General features: G+C 37.3%; 2 protein-coding genes across 2 annotated transcripts in view; one reads left to right on the top strand and one right to left on the bottom strand.

Moving 5' to 3' along the window:
• The window catches only part of LOC145994440 (uncharacterized), a 56,677-nt gene extending 39,532 nt beyond the window's left edge, over positions 1–17,145 (top strand). Inside the window, exons 5-6 of the mRNA XM_083130575.1 lie at positions 11,901–12,067; positions 16,999–17,145. Coding sequence (XP_082986701.1) covers positions 11,901–12,057 — 157 coding nt within the window. The 3' untranslated portion in view covers positions 12,058–12,067; positions 16,999–17,145. The remainder of the gene's footprint in view (positions 1–11,900; positions 12,068–16,998) is intronic.
• Positions 17,146–19,474: 2,329 nt separating this feature from the next.
• P58IPK (dnaJ homolog subfamily C member P58IPK) overlaps positions 19,475–27,907 on the bottom strand; it is a 42,222-nt gene continuing 33,789 nt past the window's right edge. The window contains exons 10-11 of the mRNA XM_083130088.1: positions 26,354–26,463; positions 19,475–22,999 (exon numbers count right to left, since the gene is read on the bottom strand). Of these exons, the coding sequence (XP_082986214.1) occupies positions 22,866–22,999; positions 26,354–26,463 (244 nt within the window). The 3' untranslated portion in view covers positions 19,475–22,865. The remainder of the gene's footprint in view (positions 23,000–26,353; positions 26,464–27,907) is intronic.

Raw genomic sequence — 27,907 nt, 5'->3', positions numbered from 1 at the left:
AAGTCGACTAAAAAATGATTTAAGGGAAGAAATAGAAGCATTAAACGCCCGCTTGAGTCCAGGGTTCGGGAGAGACGAGCGAACAGTTGCTCACGGCATCCCCTGCGACGAGCAGCGATAGTAGTACAACCCCAAGTAATGTGTACTTGCACAGGGACATGCGCTTACCAAGTTTTTCTGGTTCGGAGAATGAAGTGAGAGCCAGCTCTTATCTCATGGAGCTGGAAACTTACATAAACCTGGCTCGAATACCGGCTGAACAACAGGTAGGCGTGGCGAGCTTGTCATTAAAAGGGGCCGCACTCAGCTGGTTCAACGTTAACAGAAAGCAATGCAGAGATTTTGCCACCTTCAGGGAACTATTTGCATCGTATTTCATATCTGAAGAAAAATTATTGCGCCTGAAAGCTGAGATTTTCACGAACCGCTATGTTGCCGGGGGCGGGAAGACTTATTGTGAGTATTACATGGAACTCATCGAAAGGAATGCCATCCTTCCCGAACCCCTGAGTGAAAAGGCCTTGGTTCAATTGGGGATAAAGCAACTCCCCCCTTTTGTGCAGAGGAGTTTCCTTGGGTTGACCATCGACACCAACAGTCAGTTACTCGGGTTACTGAAAGAACTTCAGGAAACAATGAGCTACGGTGCTTCGAGTCAGTCATCCCCACGTCATCGTCCGAGACCCATAAATTTTATGGAAGTGAACCCAGGCCCAAGCAACTCCGAGAGGGGAGCTCGGTCACGGGGCAATTACAGCAACGGCGCAGAAGAGAACTTGACAACCCTCCCAACCAACCTTCTCGGGGGAGAGGAGGATTCCAGCGAGGAAGACGGAGCCCGAACCGACAAGTAGGATGGACGTCTGGCAACGATGGAGAAGGAGGGGGGTGGAGTGCCCGAGGGGAAGGATCACCCCCAAATTTCCCTAACATAAACGCCATGACTTTTGAAAGTCAGAGTGGGAGGGGGCCACCCCCTCCTGACAACGAAGCATGACAAGGGGAGAGCACGTTGAGCGGGGGCTTTGCGGGTCAGGTTGAGAGTTGTTTACGTCAACCCGAAGAAAGTGAGCCTCAGGATAGCCATAGGGATGCCGACTCATGTGAGACTGCTGTAAAGAATGTATGCTCGGTTTTAAAGGAATTTGTAGAGGAACCCCGGACCTCGAAAAAAGAGACCCCAAGATCGTTGCCTGAAATTAATGTGATTATAGAAGGAAAGTATTATGAGGCAGTCGTGGATACGGGGGCTACACATTCATGCGTTAGCGAGAGTTTATGGCTGGAGCTATTGAAAATTAACCCACGGTTGCCTTGACTCACCGTAGGCGGATTGAAAGTTGTCTCGGCATTTGGGACTAAAGCTTCAAAAGTAATCACACAGACGTATTTAAATATGAATTTTGGCAGGACTGGAATAGATGTAAACTGCTTAGTGATAAGAAATTTAGTAAAGCCGATTTTGTTGGGCACTGATTTCATGGAGGATAACCATGCAATCCTGAATTATGAGCAGCATGTTTTAAAATTAAGAACTGAGAAGGGGTACACAGAAATAGAATTTTCAACATTTAATGAGCCAGCGGCGTGTCAGGAGTTGCATAATTTCCGAATAGTTTACTCTTGTATGGAGCCTATTTGTCGTTGTGGGGACGAAGTTATGTCAACCATGGGTCCTGTGGGCCCGAATACAGGAAACGTGTGCGGGGCTGAAGGATGTAGCTGCCGGCACGAGAAGGAGCCTGCGTTTTTAGTAGAGGGAGATCAATTTTGTGAAGAAAATCACTCGGTGGTTATGGAGAAAGGAGGACAAGAATCTTTCGAGGATGTTATGGAGGGAGATGTACACAATGTGAATGTAATTTCAAATGAAGCTTTATACGAGAGGGACTCCATGAGTAAAGATCAGCCGCCAGATTCGTTTAAAAGGTTTGAGAGAGGGACCAAAGAATCACAGAGCCACGCGATAGAAGAAACTAGGGCTACCGACATCCAAATTTACGAGAGTGTAGAAAGGGCGCAAGGGTTGACTCCTGAACAAAGGAGAAAATTAAGAGAGCTGCTTTTCGAATACCGCGAGATATTTGATAACAAACCAGGGTTGGTCCGTGGATATGAGCATGAAATCGACGTAATAGATGATAAAGCTTTCACTCAGAAAGTGTATCCCATTCCTTACCAGTACCGGGAGGATGTAAGCAAACAAATTAAGCAGTGGTTACAGTGGGGGATTATCAAAAGAGCAAAGGCACGATTCGTGAATCCACTTGTTTGCGTGAGAAAACCGGGAGGAAAATCAGTCAGAGTTTGTCTCGATTCCAGGGGTACCAACTCGAGAATACAGCCAGAATACGACTCTCCCTGTATAATACATCGAACCTGCGACCTTATACATTGGCAAAGGGACAAGGACAAACGGCTGTTCCAGATACAAAGGGACCCAAGTGTGAACCCAAGTGGTTGGGAAAGAAGAGGCTCTGGCCTGCAGAAAGGAGGGAGAAAAAGGTCGAAGCTAAACCCCTCCCCTTTTTCCCTTGCACCCTGTCGGGCGAGGTTTACCAGGCAGGGGTATAAGAATTAATGGAGAAAAGGGAGGCTGTAAATAATGGGAGTAAACATAGTTTAGGAATGCAATTATATAATATTTTTTGGGGTCATTTTAAGAGTGATTATTGCTTTGTGAATGCTTTTAGTGGATCTGTTTATTTTTATTTATTTTTTTGTTTTGGCGTAGCCGGGGGGAAAGAAGGGGCATTACCCCGTTTTAGCCTTTATTTTTAAGTTTAAGAAAATAGGTTCAGATAATTATGATACTATTTTCATATTCGTTATCCTAATTATCAGAGGGGGGAGATGTAGTGCCACCCTAATTTTTTTTTTTATTATATATTTTTTGGCTTTTCGTTTTTCTTATATCAGTTAGTTTACCAGTTTTTTTTTCAAAGTCGCGCCCAGTCCCTTGCTTGGCATGGCGAGAGGGAGGACCAGGCTCTTCAGGCAAGTTACACTGGCTAGGGTGTCCTCTTTCTTAGTTTTTCTTCCTTTTGGGTATTTGTTTGTTTGTGTGTGTTAGAGCCACTGTACAAGGCTAAAACAGGCAACATTGGAAGAACACAGGGGAAGTTTGGGCGTCTTTGGGGAAAGGGTGGACACAAGGATATAGAGGCGAGAGGAGTGAGGAGGTGTATTTTGGAAGTGTGGCTAAACTTGGTATGTGCATACAGCGATGCAAGGAGACACGTTACCAAAGTAGGTGAAGTGTGATTGTTGAGCAGCTGACAGCGCCGTGCAGCTGGAGGAGCGGTGTTTTGTTCCGGTGTAATTTGAACTACTTCCGCGTGTTAATCACAACATGTCGCCGGAGCATCAGCCACCAAAGTAGGTGAAGTGCGGTTTGTGACAAGCTGACAGTACAGCACAGCAAGTAGAGCTGTGTTTTTTTTAATTTTGTGTAAATGGAGCTACTTCCGTGTGGTTACTGAACAGTACATGAAACAGATCACACCATGTGACTGGAACGTCAGCCAGCCTGACCTGAAGACGTGAACAGTCCTCTTTTATCCCCTTCAACAACGAACCACAGCCATCCCCTTCAATCTAAAATAGGAGCAGTGTGTGTGAGGAAGTGCATCGCATAAGTGACAATAAAAGGTAAGGGATCCCGACAAACATTTACTTATGGCCATAAGATACATGAAGGTTATTTTGTTACTTGTGTTTGTATTTGTATGAACTATGCCGGGTTAATCTACATATTTTCTTATGATCAATAATAATCTAAATAACAAATTTCATGTTATTTACATATTGCCCCCCACAGTAGAGATCAGTTATTGGTAATGAGCAGTTCAGATAAGTAGCTTGACATAAGATATAAATATTGTAGTTGATGGTTTCAATTTAATTTGAAGCTTCAGGTCACAGTTCCCCGAGAGAAAATAACATTTCTAACATTTGGATCAAATTATTATTTTTTTTTTTTAACATATAATTCATGAACCGGTTCTTTCAAAAATTCAGCGAACATATGTTCTTTTTAATTTTTCACATATGTCACTAACATTTGAAATTTATTTCATCAATTATTCAGTTATTGAGTTTTTTTGAGTTGCACAGGTAGGCTAATCGAGACTGGACCTTCAGTTTAAAGTGGGATCTAAACCACTGGGGAATTGAATCTACTACCCCTTGATTACAAGGCAACGATGTTACCACTATTCCATCGGGAAGAGACAATCATTCTGTTGTATTATAAGTCGTGATTTAGGTGTTCATTTTTTTATTCATGAAATACCTATAAAATACTTGGTTTGGTTTGATTTGGTGTTTTAAGTCCACTTTATGCACAGTAAGGCTAATCGGGACTGGACCTACAGTTTAAAGTGGGATCTGAACCACTATGTTCCTCCACCGGGTACCTAACCTGGGACCCTTTGATTACCAATAATATAATATTTTACATCTATATGTATAATATATATTTTACCATAATTTTTGTACAATGTAAACTATTCCTTTAATAATAGACGTGATAAATATGCATTTTCATATTATTTGTAGTCCAAAAAATGGAAAATAGGTTAATATGGAGATTCCAATAACAACCACCCAGCTTTTAGTTACAGTTTTAACCTATAAGTCAAGAAATTTAGCAAATTTCACATACATTATAATATAGTGCTACCATATTTTGAAATGCTAAAAAGAGGACATTTTCTTCGAAAGCCACCCACACCATCAATTTATTCACAAACACGATTACTGCCGTCAGTAGAAACACCACAATAAGCAATCTCATTATCTTGAATTCTCTTCTTGGCACTATCAATAGAATGAGGACCTAGCACAGAGAGTTTACAATTGCTTCTGTTTTCGTTCTTGCAGTTGAGAACTTTCTAGCTACATTGGAATCAGGAAATAATGATTTTATCAAGCTTGATGTGCAGTCCATCACTTTATAACTGTTGTGATGCTTAACAGTATGAAACGCGAAAGAACCTTCTGCAGCACTTATTTTATCTTCATGTTCACTGCCAGGTTTCGTGAAAAACTGAGTCAGTTTTGTAGATGAAGCTTCACCTCTGACGGCTCTTTTGTGCTTTTCGCACTTCACGTGTGCTTGCAAGTCTAGCCCTCCTTGTTACGTACCCAATAGGACCAAGTAATGTGAATAGTTTGCCAAACAAGAATAGAGTTGGCAGCACCAGGCTTGCAAGGTTAAGAATTGGCATAATATATGTGAATAATTTTATAAATAAGAACAAAGCAAATTGGAAAGATGAAAAACAATAGAATATATTATAAGAAGACAAAAAATAAATATGAAAGAAGTAAATTAATATATATATCTTATAAATCAAATCAATGATCACATGTAAGTTAATATGAAAATTAAGGAAGTCAAAGCACTGATACAAGTTTGTGTCTTTGAACAGATATTGCATCTGTATGATTGATTTACCATTCCTATAGGGGAAATTTGGTTTACATCAGTGGCGAGCGCGTTCTGATCGATGCCCCACAGCACTTTTTGGTTGCGCGGTTTAACCGTAGCACCTACTTGGATGCGCGTGTAAATCGTTTGCACCAAGTATACACTCTGTTGTACCTAGTTAGTGGTGACGCGTTCCAATTGCAGCCCCAAGAGAGGATATTAGTATTATTCCCAAAGCTTGGAGGAAAAAGTTGGAAAAGGATAAAGGAATTCGTAAAATAATCAAAACCTAAATAAATTGAAATCCAGAGGGAAGTTTACAAAGAAGATAAGAAGGAAGTCCCGATCCAGAATGTCCATTGAGAAGGAAGTCCATATCCTCCATATTAAGAAGGAAGTCTAGATCCAGACCGTCCATTGAGAAGGAAGTTCCGATCCAGGCCGTCCATTAAGATGGAAGTCCAGATCCTCCATATTGAGAAGGAAGTCCCGATCCAGACTGTCCATTGAGAAGGAAGTCCAGATCCAGACCGTCCATTAAGAAGGAAGTCCAGATCCAGATCTGTCCATTGAGAAGGAAATATTCTTACTCCATGTATCCTGTGTTTAAATAATATATTCGTTTAAACGTCTCCATTGGAAGGCATCCTGTCTGGTTTCGTTGTCTACAAAGAACCCTACCCTGTAGATAAGCTAGCTGAGTTTTAAGATTAAGGTTTATGTACCTTTGCACCAAATGAAGGTAGCATAAATAAATTGCGACCAACTTTTGGGGCTAGAGAATTAGGAACCAGACAGCGAAGAGAGAAAGAATAATTGAAAATGGAGGAAAAGGATAAAGATGAAAATGAGAATGGAGAAGCTACAATGAAGGAAGACGGAGAAAAAAGGGAAACTTTCATTTGTTGCGGAGAGGAAGGAAACTAGGAAGAAATTATTTTCTGTGTCACATGTAAGGAAATGAAACATTGGACGTGCGAAGGAATAAGAAAGGAGAAATACATAGCAATAAGTAAAAGGGAAGAAGATTATACATGTAAGGAATGCAAGAAGGAAAAGCTAAAAGAAAAGCAGAAGAAGACAGAAGAAATAAACTTGATGGAAATGTTCCAAAAGCTGGCAATGCAGATAAATGAAAATAACAGAGAATTGAAGGAGAAGTTTGATGAAAGTAATAGAAAGTTAGAAGAAAATAACAAGGAAGTGAAAGAAAAGTTAGAAGAAAATAACAAGGAAGTGAAAGAAAAGTTAGAAGAAAATAACAAGGAAGTGAAAGAAAAGTTAGAAGAAGTAAGAAATGAAAGCAAGAAAATGTACGAGAAAATAACCGAGACATGTGAAGAAAATAGAAGATCATTGGAAAAGAAGATAGAAGAAACAACACTGCTAATTGAAAACAAAAGCGTGGATATAAATAGGACGATCGAGGAAGAAGTTTCAAAACTTAGAGAGGAGAACCGACAGTATGGAAAGAAAAATTGTTGAAAATAAATCGCAAATAGAAGCAGTATCTTCTAGAGTAGATGCAAATGAAAGCAAGATAGAGGAAGCAAAGGTTCTAATGGAAGATAGAAGCTGGGAAACACGCAATAGAATGGAAAAGGAAGTTCTAACACTGAGAGAAGTAAGTACGCGGGAACTGCAAGAAGTTCAAGAAAAAACTAGCAGTATGGAGAAGGACATTGCGGAAAATCAAAATAAAATTAATGCAGCAGATAAGAAAGGAAAGGAATTAGACAGAAAATTAAATGGGGCAGTGTCAAAGATAGAGAAGACAGAAAAGAAAGTAGAAGAAGTGGAAAGAAAGTTAGGAAAGCTATTTTTCAGAGAAGGAAACATAAATCCTAGATTTCGAGAAAGTGAAGAAACGAAGGTTAAGAAAGAGCTGAGAGAAGAGAGTTCAAGCGATGAATCGACGACGGAGAAAGAAGAGAAGGATAAGAGATATAGAATAGCGGGAGGTCACAAGAAAAGGAAATGGAAGAATAGCGAAGATGGAAGTAATAATAAAAGGCTCTTAGACATATTGGAAAATGAATTCCCGAGAGACGAGAACTATAGGACAAGGATACCTAGGCCACAAGAATTGCAGCATCTTCCAAAATTCAATGGGAATATATCTGATAAATGTCCCAGAAAGTTTTTAAGGGAACTAACAACAAATGTCAGACTTATGAGGATCCCCGAAGGAATGATTTTGAACGTCATAGAGACATGTTTTGAACAGTCGGCAGCAGGATGGTATCAACTAAATGAGCACAAATTTAGAAATTTTAAGGAGTTCAGCCGAAAATTCCTGAATTACTACTGCAGTGAAGACATAAAGGAAAGGCAGCTAGAAGCATTAAAAAGAAGATATGTAGATTGGTCAAAAGTCGACAGCCTGGAAAAACACATGGGAGACCCTTAGAAGCTTCAAAAACCTAAAGGAAGGATGCAGTGAAGAGGAGTTGGTTAAACAAGTTGTCCAAACATTGCCATTAAGAATACAGAGAGCTATAGCAGCGGTTAAGATAAAAGCAGTTGATGATTTGATTGAATATCTAAGAACCGAAGATGTGCTAACAAAAACTCAGAATTCCTGGAACGATAAGGAAGGAAGATTCTATGGAAAGAGGCAACATTCAGAAGAAGAAGGGCGCTCAAAACCAAAGTTCCGGAGACAGGAATTTGATGTAAGAAGAATAGAAGTTAGAAACCAGAGACCAAGTGCAGAAAGAAGAGACGTAGGAAGAAACAATGGAAGATATGAAAGAAACATAGACTCTGTGGAAGAAAGAGAGAGAAACGATGATAGATATCGAGGAAATTGGAGAAACGTGAGAGGCCGAAATAATTTCCAAAGATACGGAAGAGGAGGAAATCAGCGATGGAGGAACATATATGAACAGAACGAAAGAGAATACCGAGTAAGTGTGCCCAATGAAGAAATGGAAAGAAGAAATGCACTTCCGGATGTAGAAAGAGACGAAGCCATAGAATTAGCCAGAAATTATTGTAATGACGCAAGAAGATTCCAAGAGGGAATTACAGCAGATGAAGATTCAAGGAATGCAGAAGAGAATAGAGGGTCAAACATGTAAGGCTCTTGCAGCATCTCCCAGGTGTGAGAGCAAAAACAGAGAGAAATGTAAGGCAGGGAGAAATTGTAAATAGAAATGTACATAGTGAAAGAGAAAGTCTTGAGTTATATTTAATAGAAGAGCCGAATTTCAATGACCTGAAGCCAGGGAGAACTTTTTATGTAAAGGCAAAAATTATAGAATTAGAAGTAAAGTGCCTAATAGATTGTGGTAGTGTGGTAGAAGTAATGAGTTATGATTGTTGGAAACGGATAAAAGGAAAATATCCACAAGCTCGTCTAGATGCATCAGAAAGGGATAAAATAAGATTGGTCATGGCAGCAGGGAAAGAAGAATATAAAATACAAGGAACCGTCAGCGTAATGATGAACCTTCAAGGGTTAAATTTTCCTGTCAGATTCCTCGTAGTAAAAGGTCTAAGAAGTGATATGATATTAGGAATACCATTTTTGGAAAAATATGATGGTCATATTTATATCAAAGAGAGAAGATTGAATCTAGAGTCATTGGAAGAAGAAAGACTAGATGTTCCAAGAAGAAAGACTAGATGTTCCTATGGAAACTGTAAACAACGAAATTGAGAGAAAAGAATGCATTGGCAACCTCAATTTAATGTACGGACAGATGAAGCCAGTACCAAATGATATATGTGAAGAAATTGAAAGTGAAATGAATAAAGAAAATGATGAATACACTGCATCTGTTGAAGAGATAAAGAATAAGGTTGATGAGTGCAAAGATATTTCCTTTTGAGAAAAGAAAAGCTGTAGAAGAAGAACTTTAGAAATGGTTAAGATGGAAAATTATAGAAGATTCAAATAGCATACATGTAAGCCCGATGCATGTAGTTGACAAACCCAATAGAGGAGTTAGACCAGTCTTAGATCTGAGAGAACTAGACAAAACACATCCGGTGAGCAAAGCTTCAGAGAAAGCTATCAAAAAGCTATTTTTCATATATGAAGGCCCATATGAAGTGATAAGTACTTTTAGAAATACAGTTCTTCTAAAGCACATAAAAACAGATGTAGAAAGGAGAGAGAATTTAGACAACATTAGAAGATATAATTGTACAGAAGAGAAGAAAGAAAGTGTCAAGAAGAAATAATAGAATTGTACATATATAATTTGAAAAAAAAAAAAATTGTATCTGCATATATATATATACATATATATATTACGACAATTTTTTTTATGGCCAACGGGGGGAATATTGTGTTACGTACCCAATAGGACCAAGTAATGTGAATAGTTTGCCAAACAAGAATAGAAATGGCAGCACCAGGAGTGCAAGGTTAAGAATTGGCATAATATATGTGAATAATTTTATAAATAAGAACAAAGCAAATTGGAAAGATGAAAAACAATAGAATATATTATAAGAAGACAAAAAATAAATATGAAAGAAGTAAATTAATATATATATATATCTTATAAATCAAATCAATGATCACATGTAAGTTAATATGAAAATTAAGGAAGTCAAAGCACTGATACAAGTTTGTGTCTTTGAACAGATATTGCATCTGTATGATTGATTTACCATTCCTATAGGGGAAATTTTGTTTACATCAGTGGCGAGCGCGTTCTGATCGACACCCCACAGCACTTTTTGGTTGCGCGGTTTAACCGTAGCACCTACTTGGATGCGCATGTCAATCGGCTGCACCAAGTGCGCATGTCAATCGGCTGCACCAAGTATACACTCTGTTGTACCTAGTTAGTGGTGGCGCGTTCCAATTGCAGCCCCAAGGGAGGATATTAGTATTATTCCCAAAGCTTGGAGGAAAAAGTTGGAAAAGGATAAAGGAATTCGTAAAATAGTCAAAACCTAAATAAATTGAAATCCAGAGGGAAGTTTACAAAGAAGATAAGAAGGAAGTCCCGATCCAGAATGTCCATTGAGAAGGAAGTCCATATCCTCCATATTAAGAAGGAAGTCTAGATCCAGACCGTCCATTGAGAAGGAAGTTCCGATCCAGGCCGTCCATTAAGAGGGAAGTCCAGATCCTCCATATTGAGAAGGAAGTCCCGATCCAGACTGTCCATTGAGAAGGAAGTCCCGATCCAGACCATCCATTAAGAAGGAAGTCCAGATCCAGATCTGTCCATTGAGAAGGAAGTCCAGATAGAAGAATATACAGATAGAGAAAATAAAATAATAAAAAGCATAGAAGAAAGTAGCTTATCATGTAAATATTCTTACTCCATGTATCCTGTGTTTAAATAATATATTCGTTTAAACGTCTCCATTGGAAGGCATCCTGTCTGGTTTCGTTGTCTACAAAGAACCCTACCCTGTAGATAAGCTAGCTGAGTTTTAAGATTAAGGTTTATGTACCTTTGCACCAAATGAAGGTAGCATCCTTTGTTTGCCACAGACACATATGTACCGGGTTTACAAACCATACACTCGCCTTCAAAATCGTCTCTTCCACGTCTAAAACATGAATACTTTTCTTGTAACTCATTAGTAAACTTGCCCTTTCTTTTAGGCATATTAGTAGCTTACACCGTGTTCGCAAACTCTAACTTCCACTTCGAAACACGAACAAACGAATGACGCGGAAATCACATCGACCGGAACTTGAAACTGTAACAACAAACGATTAACGCTTAGTACTGCCAATATCAGACGTTTAATCATTCGAAAAGTTGTAACTTCGTGATCTCTGACCTATGATGATTGGATAAAAGTAAAAATCCGGACATTTTAACAAAAAGTAAAAACCCGGCCGGATGCAAATTTCAAGGTCCAAAAAGAGGACATGTCCAGGAAAACCAGGACATATGGTAGCCCTATTATAATACAAGAAATTTAATTTCCATAGGATCCCATTGCTGTGTCATGAAATTTGGCACAAAAATAGTCAATTGACGTATTTAAAACATAATTTTAAGAAAAGAAAAGTGTTTTTGAAGTATTTTTTGTTATTTGATTTTTAAACATTACAAAATTCAAGTAATACAGTCATGTTGCATTTCTAATTAAAGTTCATTAAAAGCAGAAGAATGACACTAATTTTGGCTCTTTAGGTCAAATAGATTTTGATCTACAGCAATTTAAAGATATCAAAATGTATTTTTTTTGTTTTTTTATTGATTTTTTTAAAATCGATTGCTCAAAAACTAAAAGCTCAAATATTCTGAAATTTTGTATTTTTTGCCCTCTTGATAGGTACACTGAATAAACAAAAATTATGAATGTGGAATATTTTTTGCTTGATTTCATACAGAATGACCCAGAAGCTTGATATTTTTATTTTTAGATTGTGAACAGGTCTTTACATGTGAGGCTTGGTTAATTTGAACAGTAAACTTGTAAAATTTGAGAGTAAAGAAGTTACTCGTTTAAAATTCACCATTAACTATTCTTTCCCCAGGCACCTAGCATGTGAAGAGAATAGATCTGAGGATGCCAAGTTGTTGGCGAGCCACGGAGCCCGAATAGATATTCAGAATAAGGAGAAGAAGACTGCGTTGGATATCGCAAGCCCCGCTCTCGCCAGAGTGCTCAGGAACTTGTCAGAAGAAGCATGACCCATACGAGGTAAAGTACCAAAGTTAGCATACCATTCTGGTACAATTCCCATTACTGAATTGGTTGTTATTGCCATTGGTGCAAACGTTGTTACTGACTGTTCTGTTGTGTGAGCCCTTCAAAGAAGCAGGCAAATATGAATTATTCATGCCTTCTGAGGGCAAATTCTTTTCCGTTTGTTATCCGAAATGTGGATACCTGCGTGTCTGTCGGATTCCCCTTCTCTTCACTGTGAATGTGGCAACTGGGTGTTCAAATTATGGATGGCCAAATCCAGATAAAATTTTATCTGGATGTTGGATAATTTTCTATCCGGATATTGGATATATTGATTATCTGGATATCTGAATTGTCTGGATTTTCTCAATTATCCAGATATTCAGATTATCTGAAATGCTCGGAAATGTGAAGTTGTGCATTATTTGGTCAGTTTTATCATTATCCATTTTAGGGGCTATCCGCATTTTCTTTTATTTGTCATTGTACTATCTGGATTTTCAGATTATCTCGATATGCAAATTATCCTGATTATCTGTTGCATCCGAAATGGATAATTTGTAATCCGGATATCCGTTATCCAGATTTTGTGGCCATTCCTAGTTCAAAACGGCAAGCTCTGGCTGGCAGAGAACAAAGTACATTCACGTAAATGCTGCCTTCAGCTCTCCTCTTGGTGCGTGGAAGCACTCATGGTGAGCTGGTAGCGTACATTGAAGAAAGCTGGTGCTGCTTCTGTAGATTTTTCCAAAGTTCCTCGTAGAATATTTCCATGTATTTGTTGCATTCTGTATCCAACTGTGGGTGTCTGCAGCTCGACTCTATAATTCATTTATCTTACTCGTGGACGGAATGAACAATGGAAGTCTTCCAAACGTGGTTGAACCTGTTACCTTTCACCTTGTCCTATAGATGTGTTGGTAGATTTTGCTAACCTTTTTTTTGGGGGGGGGTAAGAAATAAAGCCATGAATTCATGAATATGGGTTGTTTACTTCCAGTGACAGCCTCAGAGTAAGCAACACTGAACCAAGTATTTGGGTAGAGAAGATCAGGGAGAGAACTTTCATATTCCTTTCTATTATTTAAAAAATAATGCTACAATCTTGCAACACGACACAAATATAGTTGACTTGTATGAAGCACCAATTTGCAGTGGAAAATAGAAATTAAAATTCTTTTTCAGATGAAGTTTCAGCAGTGATAGAGCAATCCTTAAATACATGTATTTGTTTTGGTAGTTGAATTATAACTATACTGTTCTTAAGAGCTTTGGGAAATATTCTACTGTTTAATGTTATGTTGACTGCATACAGCATTCGCTCCATTGTGTTTATTACTTCTGATGACCATTTGTTTAGTCCATGAGATTTTTTTTAAGACCTCACACATCTTTTTGCAGTTTGTTTTTGGTATATATGTACTATTTAACATATATTTGTGTTGTTCGCATCTTCCATTATTTACATCTGAGTATGTTGAGTTTATGAAGTATTCATTGAATAAGTTATATATGACTTCTTGTTTTGTTATTTCATTGTCATCCTTTATAACATTTATGTTTTGCTTATCATAATTTTCTATTATTCGCTATAGTCTAGTTACATTTATAATCCCGTGTGTTTTTGAATGAAGGGAATATATGATTACCGGTGAAAAAAATCTATCATAACTCCTTTAAGAGTGGGTTTTGACAAATTTTTATTTTTAGTTTCTTAGATATTTGCTGTGTTTTGTGTCGGTAACCAACTTTTATGCTAATTCTAAAAATTAAAGAAAATATTTGAATCTTTCTAATTAATTTAAGATCTATGGTAGCTCTATGAAACAAAAAGCATAATTTAGCAAATATTCTGCTGTTTCATTTTGGTTATCTTCACTTTTCGTGTACAATGCACCGTTTTCGAGATATTATATATTTTTTAATTTATAAGGTTAATTTTTGCTGCCATTTTCCCCAAACAGTGATGGTGGATTTTTAATACATTATACACTATACCATTCCACGCAATCTGTTTGGAGATACATGTTTTGAATGTCATATGAGGCTTGACGAATGTTGTTAGCAAGTAGTAAAGTTCAATTTCATTCTCACTATATTGGGGAGGGGGGGTGGGGGGGGGGGGATGAGGGCAATTTTCTTCTGAAAAAAAAAATCACCGCTTTTGCATTAGAAATTATTTTTTTTCTCCGAAAGTATCAGCAGGAAGCGATAGTTCTTGCCACAAAAATGCAACACATATCAGGCAGTGTGCAGGCAATTGTTTTGAACACTCACATCCCGGCGTTACCTATGTGCTGGCATGATGGAATAGAAATTTAGTAAAAATTCTTCTTTTTGGTAAATGAAAATTTGATTTTTTGACGTGCTTGTAGCCTAGACTGTACTCAAGAATCTGCAACTCTTACATTTGTATTTGCCAGGGTATAAATTTTTATTGAAAATCTTGAGAATTTTAAATTTCCCACCAGCAAAAAGCATGGCTTTTACATTAGAAAATATTTTTTCCCTCGAAAGTACCAGCAGCAAGTGCATAATTCTTGCCACAAGAATGGAACCCTCACTTTGTGACGTTGACTATGTGGGGGCTGACAAAGTTCAAATTTGGTTTAAAAAATAGGATTATTTACTTTCTTGCTTTTCTTCTTGTATTTGGTAAAGGAAAATTAGGGTTTCTGGACTATAGGGTTATAGCCAAATCATTACTGAACAAAATAAAATAGCTAGTATAGGAACTAGCATTCGTAATTTCCAAGATAAGAAATATTATTCTAACCTTGGCGAATTTCAAATTTCCCCCTTGAAAATGCAACTCGCATTATGGCAAAACTGGGGAAATCTGGCCCGCATCTAAGGGTTAATGGACTTTTTGTAAATTTTTTCTTCAGATTTTTATAATTTTCCTGGTATCCAGTGTGATCTAAATTGTTCATATTCTTGATTCGTTTTATTTTTTACTGCAATAATTTCTTTGGTTATGGCTATTTTCTTGCTGGAAGGATTTCTTCTTTTGGTTACTTTAGGACAAGCTATATTTAGCTAATACATTAAATTGCTAATGAACAAATTCCACATTTCATTTGTGTCAGTGACTTGATAAAGGTCAGACCAGTTTTCTTTCTCCAGCAAGTATTTTAGATTAGTTATGTTTATTGAATAGTTGAGATGTGTGTTTGGAAATTTGTGTGTGTGTGCGAGACTTCTGCTTTAATATAATTTGTTCGTATATTTGTTACTACATGATGTATTAGTGTTTGTTATTCTTGTTGGTTCTTGAATTATTTGTGTCAAGTTGTTTGATTTTATAATATCCATGCACTGTTAGCTATTTGTTTTTCAGGGTGGCTACTCACCGGGAATTCCTTGAATTCTGGGAATTATGCATGAAAAATTACAACTTTTATTAATCCAAATCCCAATCAAATTTACACATATTTCTTTAATGCCCTGAGGCAAGTTCTTCACAGTTTAGCTTTCATTTTTATCAAGGAAGGAAGAGAAAAGAAAGCTGCGTGGAAAATAAAACAGAATTCTCTCAATCAGTTTGCTTTGTTAGTGTGCTTTGCAGAACAATCTATCTGACAGATGGAAGATTATTGTAAGATATCTTGAAGTTGATTAGGTATATTTAAAATATTAATACAATTTACAATTTTTCGTAGATTACTACATCCCCTAACATTTGTGACTTGTGTTTGTAGATGCATTTCTAGTCTGAGGATACAAAATGGTAAATGTAATTAAATTAAATATATGTACCGTTCAATTTAATTAGAATTTTTGGATACATTGGAATCGCACAGACCCTTTACATTGTTAATATAGTTGTGTGTGTGTGGGGGGGGGGGGGGTGAGAGGCGGCAATACGTAAGGTTGAAATAGGGAAAGAATCTGTATGTACCCTTTAATTTTTGGAAAGTTCACCTTCAAAACCGGGAATTATACTTGAATTTTATCATGATCGTAGAGTGGCCACCCTGTTTTTGTTTTAGCAGATCTATATTTTAAGTCTCCCAAAATTAATTTGTTATGGGTTTTGTGAGTTATTATCCTTGTACTCGCAGCACTCGAGACAGAATTCCTATATTAACATAAAAGTGCTCGAGACTTTACAAAGCATTATTCTACTTGCCTCTAGCGGACAGCTCGCAACTATATAGCTGCCATGTTGTATTGAGAAATGGACGGGTGGGAAGTATATATAGCTGGCCACCACGTGGCAGCATCATATCTTCAAAACTACACATGATATTGCAGTTCTCTCTTTTTTATTCATTTGTATACATGTGAAGGTATGGCATACACAAATCTCAAAACAGTATCTGTTTTTACTACGGAGCGGCCCGGCATAAGCACTTGTCTTTCCCGGTGAACAGGGTCCGCTACAGTCGTTAGAGTTGGCTATTAAAATTACAGTTTTCATATTGTGTACTAACCTTGACTACAGAAGGTGTTGATAATGATGTCCCTCTGCTGCAACACATTCCTGGCACTTCTCCACAATTCCTCTTTCTGAAGTCTGGCGTCAGTCTGCAACGTCAACAGAAAGGGAAAGAGCGAAAGCAGGGAGAGCGAAAAAAACAGACTGTAGCGTGCGACTGTTGCAGACCCCATTCACCGGGAAAGACAAGCGCTGACGCCGGGCCGCTTGCCACCGAGTCTCGTAGTGAATGTCAGGGAATGCTCTGTATTATGCTACAATGCTCTCAGGATATTTCTAAATATAACCATGCATTGTACCAATTAAAAAAAGAAACTCACTGAAATGAAGACAAAATTCCAAATCACTGACAAGAAAAACTTCAATTCAAATAATGATACCAATCCTGTTGTAAAACTGTTGTTAGTTTTGTGCCAAAAGTGGGAAAACTGAAAATCAAACCAACTTTTGGGTGCAATATCTGCACATGTAGAGAGTAATACAATTTCTTTTTTTCTCGTAGGGTTATTTGGTGTGATTTCATCTAAAAACATATTTTGAGCTTGATGTCACGGATTTGGCTCAGTTTCGATATGTAAACCTCGCTGTGAACTAATGTTTAATGGCTTTTTGGAAAATGTTTGTTAAATAAAGTAAAATTTTTCTTGTATGTACATATTTCTTGCACTGTAGAAATATTTCTCATGTAGTTTACAAGAGAACTATAGTTAACTGTATCATTAATCAAACTGATGAAGGGAGCATGTCTCTCCCAAAATGTTACAACAAAAAAATTATTTTTATACTTGTAATAGCCGCAAACTATCAGAGGGAAAAGTAAGGTCCAGTTTGGACACATGTTCATGTTTCACGATATCCATGCTGCTGCTTTGTGGGGAACCCGGTAAGGCGTTGACTAAGAATTGAATCACCCGTTCTTATGGAAATAGAGATCATGTACCAATCATCACTTACTCATATGTAACCTGATGTTCTTTGCTCAAGTCTCCCTGGTGACATAGTGGTTGAAACTGTACACACATACACAGGGTAGGTGTATACAGTAAATATTTTTAATTAAATATCAATATCTGGGAAGAACCATCTATGAAATGTTCATAATGTAAATTTAACTGTTATGAATAATAAATTACTTTAATATTTTTTTATTACCTACCTACCGTTGACTCACCCTATGTATGTATGTATACATATATAAATATATAAACAAAAATATGTAAGTTGAAAACAAACTTGTAATACAAAACTTGCACATTTGCAAATCCAGTGCTTTAACCAATTTGTAGTAAAATCATAATAGGTTCGATTCCCACCACCAGCAAAAGAAATTTAACCTGAAGACAAGAGAAGAATTTTTTAACCCGAGATGTTTCAATGATTTGATTGTTCAAAGTGAACTTTTGTTTCTCTGGTGATGGTTGCTATTCTCCAAGTGACATGAAAGGAAAACAGTATTATCCATATTTTAACATTTTGTATATTTTAGTTAGTTTTTCGTACATATTTTCTGGCATATATTCCATATTCATACTAATACTACATTTTCTTATCTTGTGTTAAGTACCAAAGGTTTACAATTCATCTGTATTTTGTTCTGTTTATTTTAAATCTTGCCAATAGACAATGCATCTGTCATTGTAACATTCTTGTCAACAGAAGAGAATGCAAGCTCAAACTTTGACTTATGTAAAATTGTGAAACTTTGTATTTCCACTTTGCACAATTTAATGGTTAAATCCTTTTAATTTAAACTGTGTTTACCGCATCCATCATAAATTCAAGCTTTCACGTTAAAAATCCATTGCTTCGTCAATATACATTTGTCTTTACGGCCAATAGGAGATTCACAATTCAGCACTCAAAATAAATTTTAGCAATCAATTCTTTGTATTTGGATTTTGCATTACAGTTAAGGTAATGTAAGCCTAGTATATTATATTCAGCTAGGTGAGCACCTTGCTTAATTAAAATGCCAATTTTTGGCAATTGTAAGTCATATTTAATTCCATATTTTGATTAAAATAACTAAATAGGTATATATTTACACTTTTATACAGTATATATTTTTATCTTATACTTTTTTAGTACATATAAATCCGTTCCCTGGACACGAAGTTATGTAGTTGTCAGTAAATATCTGTCACTCTTGTTCGCATTTTTGTCACTTTTGGCTATGCAAATCACAATGAGAATGAGTGATGATATGATGAAGGGACAGTCACAAAGAACACCCATGACTAGGGACCCCTGGCATCGTAGTATGCTGTGGTAAGCACCACCCTGCCATGGATGCCAGCAAATGCAAAGATGTGAAATACCGTGTGTCTTTTTTTAAAAAAAACTATTTGAACATATAGACTCGGATCATGTTCACAGATACATGTTTCGATTGCTACATGGGCCTTGAGGCATCCTATTAGTAAAGTTTAATTTGATTCTGGTATGTTTGGGGGGGGGGGGGGTAAAATAATAAAAAAAAAACTCTTTTATATCATTTTTTCCTCTGAAAGTATCAGCAGCAAGTGTGCAATTCTTGCTAAGAGATTGGAACACATGTTGGGGAATATGCAGGTACTATTCTGGTGTCCCCTATGCGGGGGACCTAACGAAGTTCAAATTTCGTTAAAAAAAAAAATAAGGTTTTTCTTTCTTCTATTTGGTAAATAAAAATTAGTTTTTTTTTAGCCATAGACTTATAGCCTAGACTGTATTGAAAAAAAAAAAGCTATAACTTGTAAAGTAGGATTCATAGTTACTTTGGTTGCAATTTTAAACTTACCACTGAAAACACCCTTTGCTGTTTAAGGGGGTTAACTCCGCAGCAGTCAACACTAGAGCTGACGTCAAGAATGTATTCAGTCTTACCTCCAGATAATGCTTCCATAGCACGGTGCTAACATTAAGATGCAAAAGACAGCATACAAGAAAAGAAAGGAAAGGGTTTGGTATGGAACATTCAAAAACACATCTAACTCAACAACTTTATTTTGTATCCAATATTTATTATCTTCCAGTTAATCTCTTCGAATTTGTGCTTTTCAGTGTTCTTTAATTAAAAATTCATAAATTTTGATTTGAAATATAATTGCATGTAAACATTACTGTGGGTACAATAATAATTTCTCAAGTTGGAAATACTTCTCAAAAATGCATATAAAATATTATGCAGTGAAATTCAGTTAAAGAAAAGTGATATATTTGACCAATATGATCAGGAAAAGATGACACACATCAAGTTCAAATTGGACATAAAAATGTCACTTGCTTACTCACACCTTGTACGTTTGTAAAGATAAATGATTCAGTAATAATCAAAATGCATTTCCAACATATTACATAATTCCTTAGCTGTTTTGGCAAATATACAGGGTGATACAAACGTAAGTACACGTTATGCACAGATAGGCTAATTGGGACTGGATCTGAACCACTGTGCAATAGATTTCCACTGGGGAATGAACCCAGGATATCTTTCATTGTGGTGGCAGCATTATCAACACCATAAAAGTTTGTGAACTTTTTCATGTTGTGATGTAAAGGCATAGACTCTGGCACAATGTGAACTTCATACAACAAATGTCCTCCTCACACCACAATTCTCAAATTATCCCTACTCATACATATATATATATAACATAGGTACATGTACTTTATCATAACAAATATGTATTAAGTATTTGTTAAACGTGTGCTACAAATTAATATGGAGATCAAATGTGTTTTTTTTTGCATAAAGAGCACAGGAATATTTTTATTCTATAACTAGTGTTCTTTGAAGAGAAAAACGTTACAAAGTGAAAGGGCTGTCTCATAAAATCACTATAATACTTTTTGATACAAGTTTAATGTTGTTTATTACTTACTAGGTCTGCACTAATATTGGTGGTGTGGATACTCCACAGGGTGTGTGTAAAATGTCCACACTGATACAGGGATCGCAGCACTTATGCCTTGAAGTATCTTTTATTTCAGTGTGAGAAACAGTTAAATGCGAGTTCTTAAAGTGAAGCCACAAAGTGACCACTTTCATCTTGTTCACACCACAAAACAGCCATGACTATAAGCAATACTGCAAGCATTACAAATCTCTCTTCGAGCAATCCCTTACAGTGAGAATTCAATCCGAGTTCATAAATTCACTGACAAACTGTTACTATATACCTAGATTCCAAGACTTTTACCTTTAAACCCTCTTGCTGCTTCTTGCCTACTGAAACCAGAGTATATTTCAAGCAATAACAAAGTGTATCAGTGTTACCATCTATTGATGAGTTTTGTAGACTGAGGCATTACTTTTCATTCAGTCCTCGTATTCTGAGAATTATGTAAAAATGAAATTTATTCTGCATTAATATTGGCTGGCAAAATTGGATTTTGAGAATAAATAAGCCCTATTTTAATAATCTGATCATATCATCTGTGAATAGTGTTGAATATTTCACGCAAAACTCTGAAAACTGCATCATTTATCTTATACTGAATCAATTTACCAGAGTTCCACACCATCAAAACTAAGCCTAATAAGCAAATAATTTCTGAATGCTAATGACAATTTTTTTTTTATTAGAATGCAATTTATAACTAACTGTACTTGAACACATCACAATGAGTATTAACTTCCATATTGGCACAGTCCAAGTTTTTACCTGTTCACGAAGTCAATTATAATTATTAAGTAAATGCGTGTGATACTGGCTACCAGCTTCTCACGAATCATAAGGACGAAACTCAAACTTCAGAAGAGAGGAAATAATGTATATTTAGGAACATGTCAATCGAAAAAAAATGTAAATTAGAGATAGGTGACTCCATGGGAATCAGGAGGGGGTCAAAGAAGTTTGTCAACCCCCTGGATATTTACAACTTTCATTTCAAGTTACAATCATGAAGAAAGATGACTAAAATTGCCTCCTAACTTTTGTGTGTAAATGTTAGTAACAAAATTGAATAACTATGCATTTCAGTACACTAACAGTATGAAATGAAATGTACAAAGTAACGATAAAGAGCTGTGCTAGATATTCATTCATCTGGTGGATCAAGTCCTGCCAGGGATGTAATATTAATAATAAAGCACTAACAATAAATTTGAATTCGAGTTGGTTAATTTCTATAGTTTATAATAGTTATTGTATAATAATCATCATCATCACGGTTCTGATTCTTATTATTATTATTAGTACAGTGAAACCTCGTTAATCCGGACCCGATAAGATAGACTTAGCTTAATCCTGACAGGCAAAAGTCCAAAAAAACAGAATGCAAGGTTTTAAATGTGGCTAGAATCACTGCATTGTCGTATTGCTTTACATTTTACTGTACTGTATAGTGTATTTAGGCTTATGCCCTTTAAATACACCATAATAAACGTGTTTTGTTGCTATAAACGGAGTTTTAATGCACTTTCTACTGTTCTTTTAGGTTATTTCAGTTAATCCGGACTTTCCTTAAATTGGTCAACTTATCCCCCCCCCCTTAGTCTGGATTAACGAGGTTTTACTGTAGTAGTCAATTTTTATCAATGGCCTGACCCCCGTACAAATCTTTCTGGTGATGCCCATGGGAGAGACTACCACTATGGAGATGGATTAAACACCGAAAACCACATTTTTTTGGAGTTATGTTCCTCTGGTTCTCTCACAATGATCTTACAACATCTTTATGACACATCTTAATTTTTAATTTAAAAAAAAAAAAATTAAAAAGTCTTATGGTCATGTTTAAAGTTAGCGGAACCTTGGACTAAAAGAACTTTTTAAAATTTATTCTGAATGAGATTTTCTTGTACTGCGTTAATCACACACTTACCACCAGAGAGAGAGATTGCCAATTATAACCCTGAGAAAAAACTTCACCTACTATTTGTAACATTTTTAATTTAACAATTATATTTACAAATGATTACTTACAATGAAATTAGCAGCTTCACGCAATCACACACAAAGTCATTTTATAAGTGCACCAATGAAAACATGATGCAAATCACAGATACCATGTACGTTTTCTGTTTTGTAGGATGTCCGTTCTCATCCCATTGAAAAAAAAAAATATATGCATTTACAACCACCCACATATCCCCATCAATTCAGACTTTCCTCTGCACCACACCTCAAATTACCAGTGCCTACCCTTATTGTAAAAACACCACTTTGTTTATGGCACTGCTCTTGTAAATGCAGGCACTTCTTTCTGCAGTGTGTCCAACTGGCCTTTCTTCCGTCCTGCTTTTTATCAAATTGGAAAAAAATCTACCACGGATATGGATATTCTTTGTAATAAATAGTACACAATCACCAGGCTCGGTAATCACAGAATGCGAGACACATTCTCAACTACACACACGCAGCTTCACACTTACTCGAAAGAATGTCAGTTGAAGTGGAACTTGAATTGGAACGGGCTGCCCTGAAAGTGATGGAAATGCTGGAAAGGATTGAAGCCATGCCCTGCCTCGGATTCCGGATCGAGTGGATCCTCACCGTTATCAAACTTCTCTCTCTTTTCTGGAAGCAAAAGAAATTCCCAATTTAAGTGTACATTTTAATTAAGGTTGAAGTAATTGAAATATTTTTACTAGAGCTGAGTGATATGGAATTATGCCTACAGGGTGGCTCAATAAGTCACTTAACACACCCAGTACAAGGCCACTGCGGAATGGAACGTGAAAATGGCGATGACCATGTGTTGCCTGGCCAAGGGGGAACCACATTGACGTCACCCGCATGGTCAGCAGCCATCTTCATGTCCGCCATATTGAAATCAACTTCAGAAATTTAAATGGGAAGGGGGTCGTGCGACATATCAAGAATGGGCTAGAATTTCACCAGGAAAACAACTGTGACATTTGTTTTCACCTAACTTTAATTGTTGCAGAGTTAATAATACCACAAAGTTATAACACATGCTCAATATCATGTCCTCTTGCACAACACACACGTCTCTCCCATGACCTTACCACATTCTGAAGAACCTCAGGATTTATTGCAGTACAGGCATCCACAATGCGTGTGCGCAAATGGGCCAGATCCCTGATTTTCGTAGCATACACCATGGCTTTCAGGTGTCCCTAGACGTAGAAGTCCAATGGTATCAGGTCAGGTGAGCGTGGAGGCCATTCCACAGTCCCTTGGCAACAAATCCAGTGGTGAGGGAATTGTTGATCCAGGTACTGACTGACTATCATCCCATAGTGCGGTGGAGCACCATCTTGCTGGAACCATTCAGGATAGCTCCCATTCTTGGACAGTAAGGATGGTAAGATCTGCTCCCGTAGCAGAAGCAATTAGCCCTCTGCATTTAAGTTGCCCTCAATGAAAAATGGACCAAAAAGTCAGGAATCCCCAATTACCACACCATTAGCTTCCCGCCTCCAGTCACCTTGCTGGGATCTGTCCAATGTGGATTTTCGGGTGACCAGTTCCACAGATTTTGTTTATTCACCTCCCCCAACACACAAAAAATAGCCTCATCACTGAACAGAATCTTGCTACCGACGTTGCAGTTGTGCTACAACCCACTCACAAAACTGCAAATGCCTGCCTGGATCATCCTCACTAAGGTGCTGCTGCAGCTGTATCTTATACGGATGCCAGTGGTGGTCACGTACAATCCTTTGAATTGAACCCCTGCTGACACTGCTTTCCAGCGCCAGTCTCCGTGTGCTACGGGTTGGGGACTTTGCAAATGATGCCAACACCGCTACAGCTGTACCCTCATCCGTGGCTGTTTTCGGACGTCCATGTCGTAGCTTTTCATCCACAGATCCAGTAACTGACTGACGGCCACATGTGACACCGGTTGTCTTGCAGGAATGCGGTTATTGAAGTCTGCGGCAATTGCACACGTACTTCTCTCCCCTGAAATCAATATGATGGCAATCCGTTCCTCACGTGTTGGTGGCATTTTCGTTCAAATCAGTGAAAAAGGAAATGTGCTACTCTTGACACGATCAATTCACATCATCACTCTTTTAAACTTTTATGTAAAGACAAAACACAATCGTAATTCCCATGTCAACCAATACTACAAGATATGTACATACCGGTAAGTCAATATCCGTACATTTTCAGTGATTGGTCTAACAATAAATACCACATAATCACATACTAACGATTATTTGAACAATAAACATTTAAGCAAAAAGGAAAGGACGTGTCACTCTCCCATGTGGAAATCGCCCTTAAATTTAAAGTTAGGTGAAAACAAATGTCACAGTTGTTTTCCTGGTGAAATTCTAGCCCATTTTGATATGTTCCACGACCCCCTTCCCATCTAAATTTCTAAAGTTGATTTCAAGATGGCGGACATGAAGATGGCTGTCGACCATGTGGGTGACAGTCAATGTGGTTCCCCCTTGGCCAGGCAACGATTGGTCATCGCCATTTTCACGTTTCATGCTGCAGTGGCCTTGTACTGAGGGTGTTAAGTGACTTATTGAGGCACCCTGTATGGTGGCTTATACCGACAGAGTTCCATCTCCAATATCCACATTTACGTTAAATAATTTTAAACTTCAGAGGATTTGTTTACAAAATCCTTGGGCATGTGGCAATTCCAGGTTCAGTCACTCTGGCACCAGACTATCAGTAACAGAAGAGCAGTTGGAAAGAGTGTGTCCATGCAGGAGGACAACACTTCTCACAGAAGCACTCAATTTGGATATCTTTGTGGGTGAACTGCAGTGGCATATCCTGAAAATTTGACTTGGTCTACCATAACAATTCATATTTATTGTGTATACAGTGGAACCCCGATTTTACATTCCCGGATCTTGCAATTTGCCGCATTTTAAATTCTTTCAGCTTTGTCCCCTGAAAAACGTAAAATTAAGGTTCTACTGTATTTATTACACAACCCTGATCTATATAAATTAGATGCAACACAAAATAAGGTTAGGCGATATGAAATTTTGGTTGATACCGATAAAGTTTCCATATAAAATTTACGTATACCGATCTGATATAAAATTCCAAATGATCCTTGAAGAACCTGAATGGATCCTTAATGAATGTGTTTCCAGGTGACTGCAGTGCAAATGAAGTTGTATATTTAGAATCTACTTTTTTAAAAGCAAGGTAGGGAGATTATCCACAAAAATTATATCAAAAATGCAAATTTTGCACTAAATGACAAGGTATTTATTTATAGATATATCGGATCAGTACAGCGATATGCCTATATTGGCTGATACCGACAGAGTACCAATTAATCTGTCCCATCCACCAATGCAGGCATGCAAGTAAAACAAAAAAGGAGTCCCGACAACTTCAAATTGTCCATCAATTTCTATGTTATCATAAAATTTTCCTTTTCACCAAAAATTGGACTTGGATTTCCTATCATGAAGGGAAATTTTTTCTTCGAGTAGCTTGCCTCTGTCAAGCATGGCCACTGATAAGCCACTAAAGAGTATGGTACACAAACAGAAAGGAAAAAGCAGTTTTCTCCTTGCAATGCTGTTTCCAGCTGTGAACTGATAACACGCAGAGATTTAAGTAGCCACTTACTTCGGCTCCCTTGGCCTCCCAGGATACAATCAAGGAGGAAACCTAGTCACCAGAAGGGTGCATTATACAAGGATCAGTAGCTTTAGGTAAACCACTCATAAGTTATTTAAATATTTTACTTAAATTCTGATTTCAAAGCTTGTGCAATATATAATAAGCAATTTTCCATATATTAAAGAAAAAAAGTTAGATTACTGGCAGTAGACATGGAGAATACGTCACTGGTGAATCCAGAACAATTTTCAAAGTAGTTCATATTTTAAGAGCCTCTTTCTGTAATGTTAATTTGCATGCTAATGGTGGTGATAGATGCAATTTAGAAATACATTAAGAATGAAACAGGCAACGTACCAGGATCCGTAAGAACCTCTTTGGCTGCTGCAATGTCTATGAACTTCTTCTCAGCCTTCTTCTTCTCGTCCCCTTGAAAGTTGTCCGGGTGCCACTTCTGGGCAAGTTTCCTGCAACGACAAGTAGAAATTTTAACTCTGTGCAACAATAACACAGCACTATCACAGATTTACCACCCATTCTGCAAAACAAAATTCCCTGACCTCTCCACCTATTCCAATTATAGTATGTATTGAAATAATCAGAATCTTAATTTGCCCATTAACCTTATCTGTAGAGGTGGCAGCAAATATAATAGTTTAAAAGTTTTTAGACCACACTATAATAATTTAACATTATAATAAATACATGTTACCATTTGCATTTTATTAATTTTTTAAGAAATAAACGAAATGTTATACTAAATACCCCCCTCCCCCCAAAAGACACCAATTTAAAATTAACTTTTTCATGCGTAATTTAAGAGCCATGGTTGTCTAGTCAGGCAGAAAGTTGGACTGCTTCACAGCAGACCTGGGTTGGGTGATCTAAGGTCTCAAATCAATGAGTACCTGGGGGGTTGGGGGGGGGGGGGTAAAAGGTGCCGGAGCATGGTGCTGATCTCTAAAATGGCCGAGATTGAGAATGTGCGAGACCCTACCCCCACACCCCCTAAATGTGCCACAAGGTGCTACATGCACAGGGAACTTCACCTTACCTTTCATGCGTAATTAGATTTCCTTGACTTTCCAAGATTTCCTCGTAATACTAAAGACTTGAAATTTAGTATTAGGGTTGAGTCAATATACATACTTTTAAAGATACGCTCAGATTCTGATACTGAGTCTATTCGACGACGTCGCGTTGCACGTGAATCATCACACAGCCACTTCCCACAAGGTCTCACACACAACTGCAGCAGTTGCGCACCCCTGCAGGGGGCGTGGAAGACACGTGGTGTCCACCCGCGAATCACTGAGTTTTGCTAAGTGAGTGTACACACACACACACACACACATATATATATTTTGTACCCCCCAAATGAAAAACATTCCTGCGTCTTGAAGAGAAACCAGAAGCGAATCCTGTACTAGTAGCGAGGGTGGGTTAACAATAGGCTGCTCAACTTGCGACACTCTTCCGTTGCCAAAATAACATTTGTAACAACTAGGAGGCTATGCTTCAGACCTCATTCTCTATTGTTGACAACAATTGTAAATAAACCGGAATTTCACATATTTTACAATAGCAAGCAAGGAGTTGGAAGGTGTAAAATTGAAAAAACAAAAACAAAAAAAAACATTATTGTTCAGATGACAGAAAACTTGTAATTAACACAATTAGAGGGTATAAAAAAATGTTGTAAACTTTTGTTTGTTTAACTTTGCTTTGGACTTTGTTAGTTATTTGCAAGAAATGCGATAAATTCCACATAAGTAATTTTAAACTGCGTTTACCGCATCCATCATGAATAGTATATATGTTGAGAAATGTTCTGAAATATGGAAATAATATGTAAAAATAACTAAAATATGAGCCAAAACCTAATATATGTACAAATATGGAAAATAAAAC

Source organism: Lepisma saccharinum, chromosome 10 (genome assembly GCF_977018435.1).
Source record: "Lepisma saccharinum chromosome 10, izLepSacc3.1, whole genome shotgun sequence".
NCBI classification, from domain to species: Eukaryota; Metazoa; Arthropoda; class Insecta; order Zygentoma; family Lepismatidae; genus Lepisma; species Lepisma saccharinum.
This window is presented reverse-complemented; position numbering and strand designations above follow the sequence as displayed.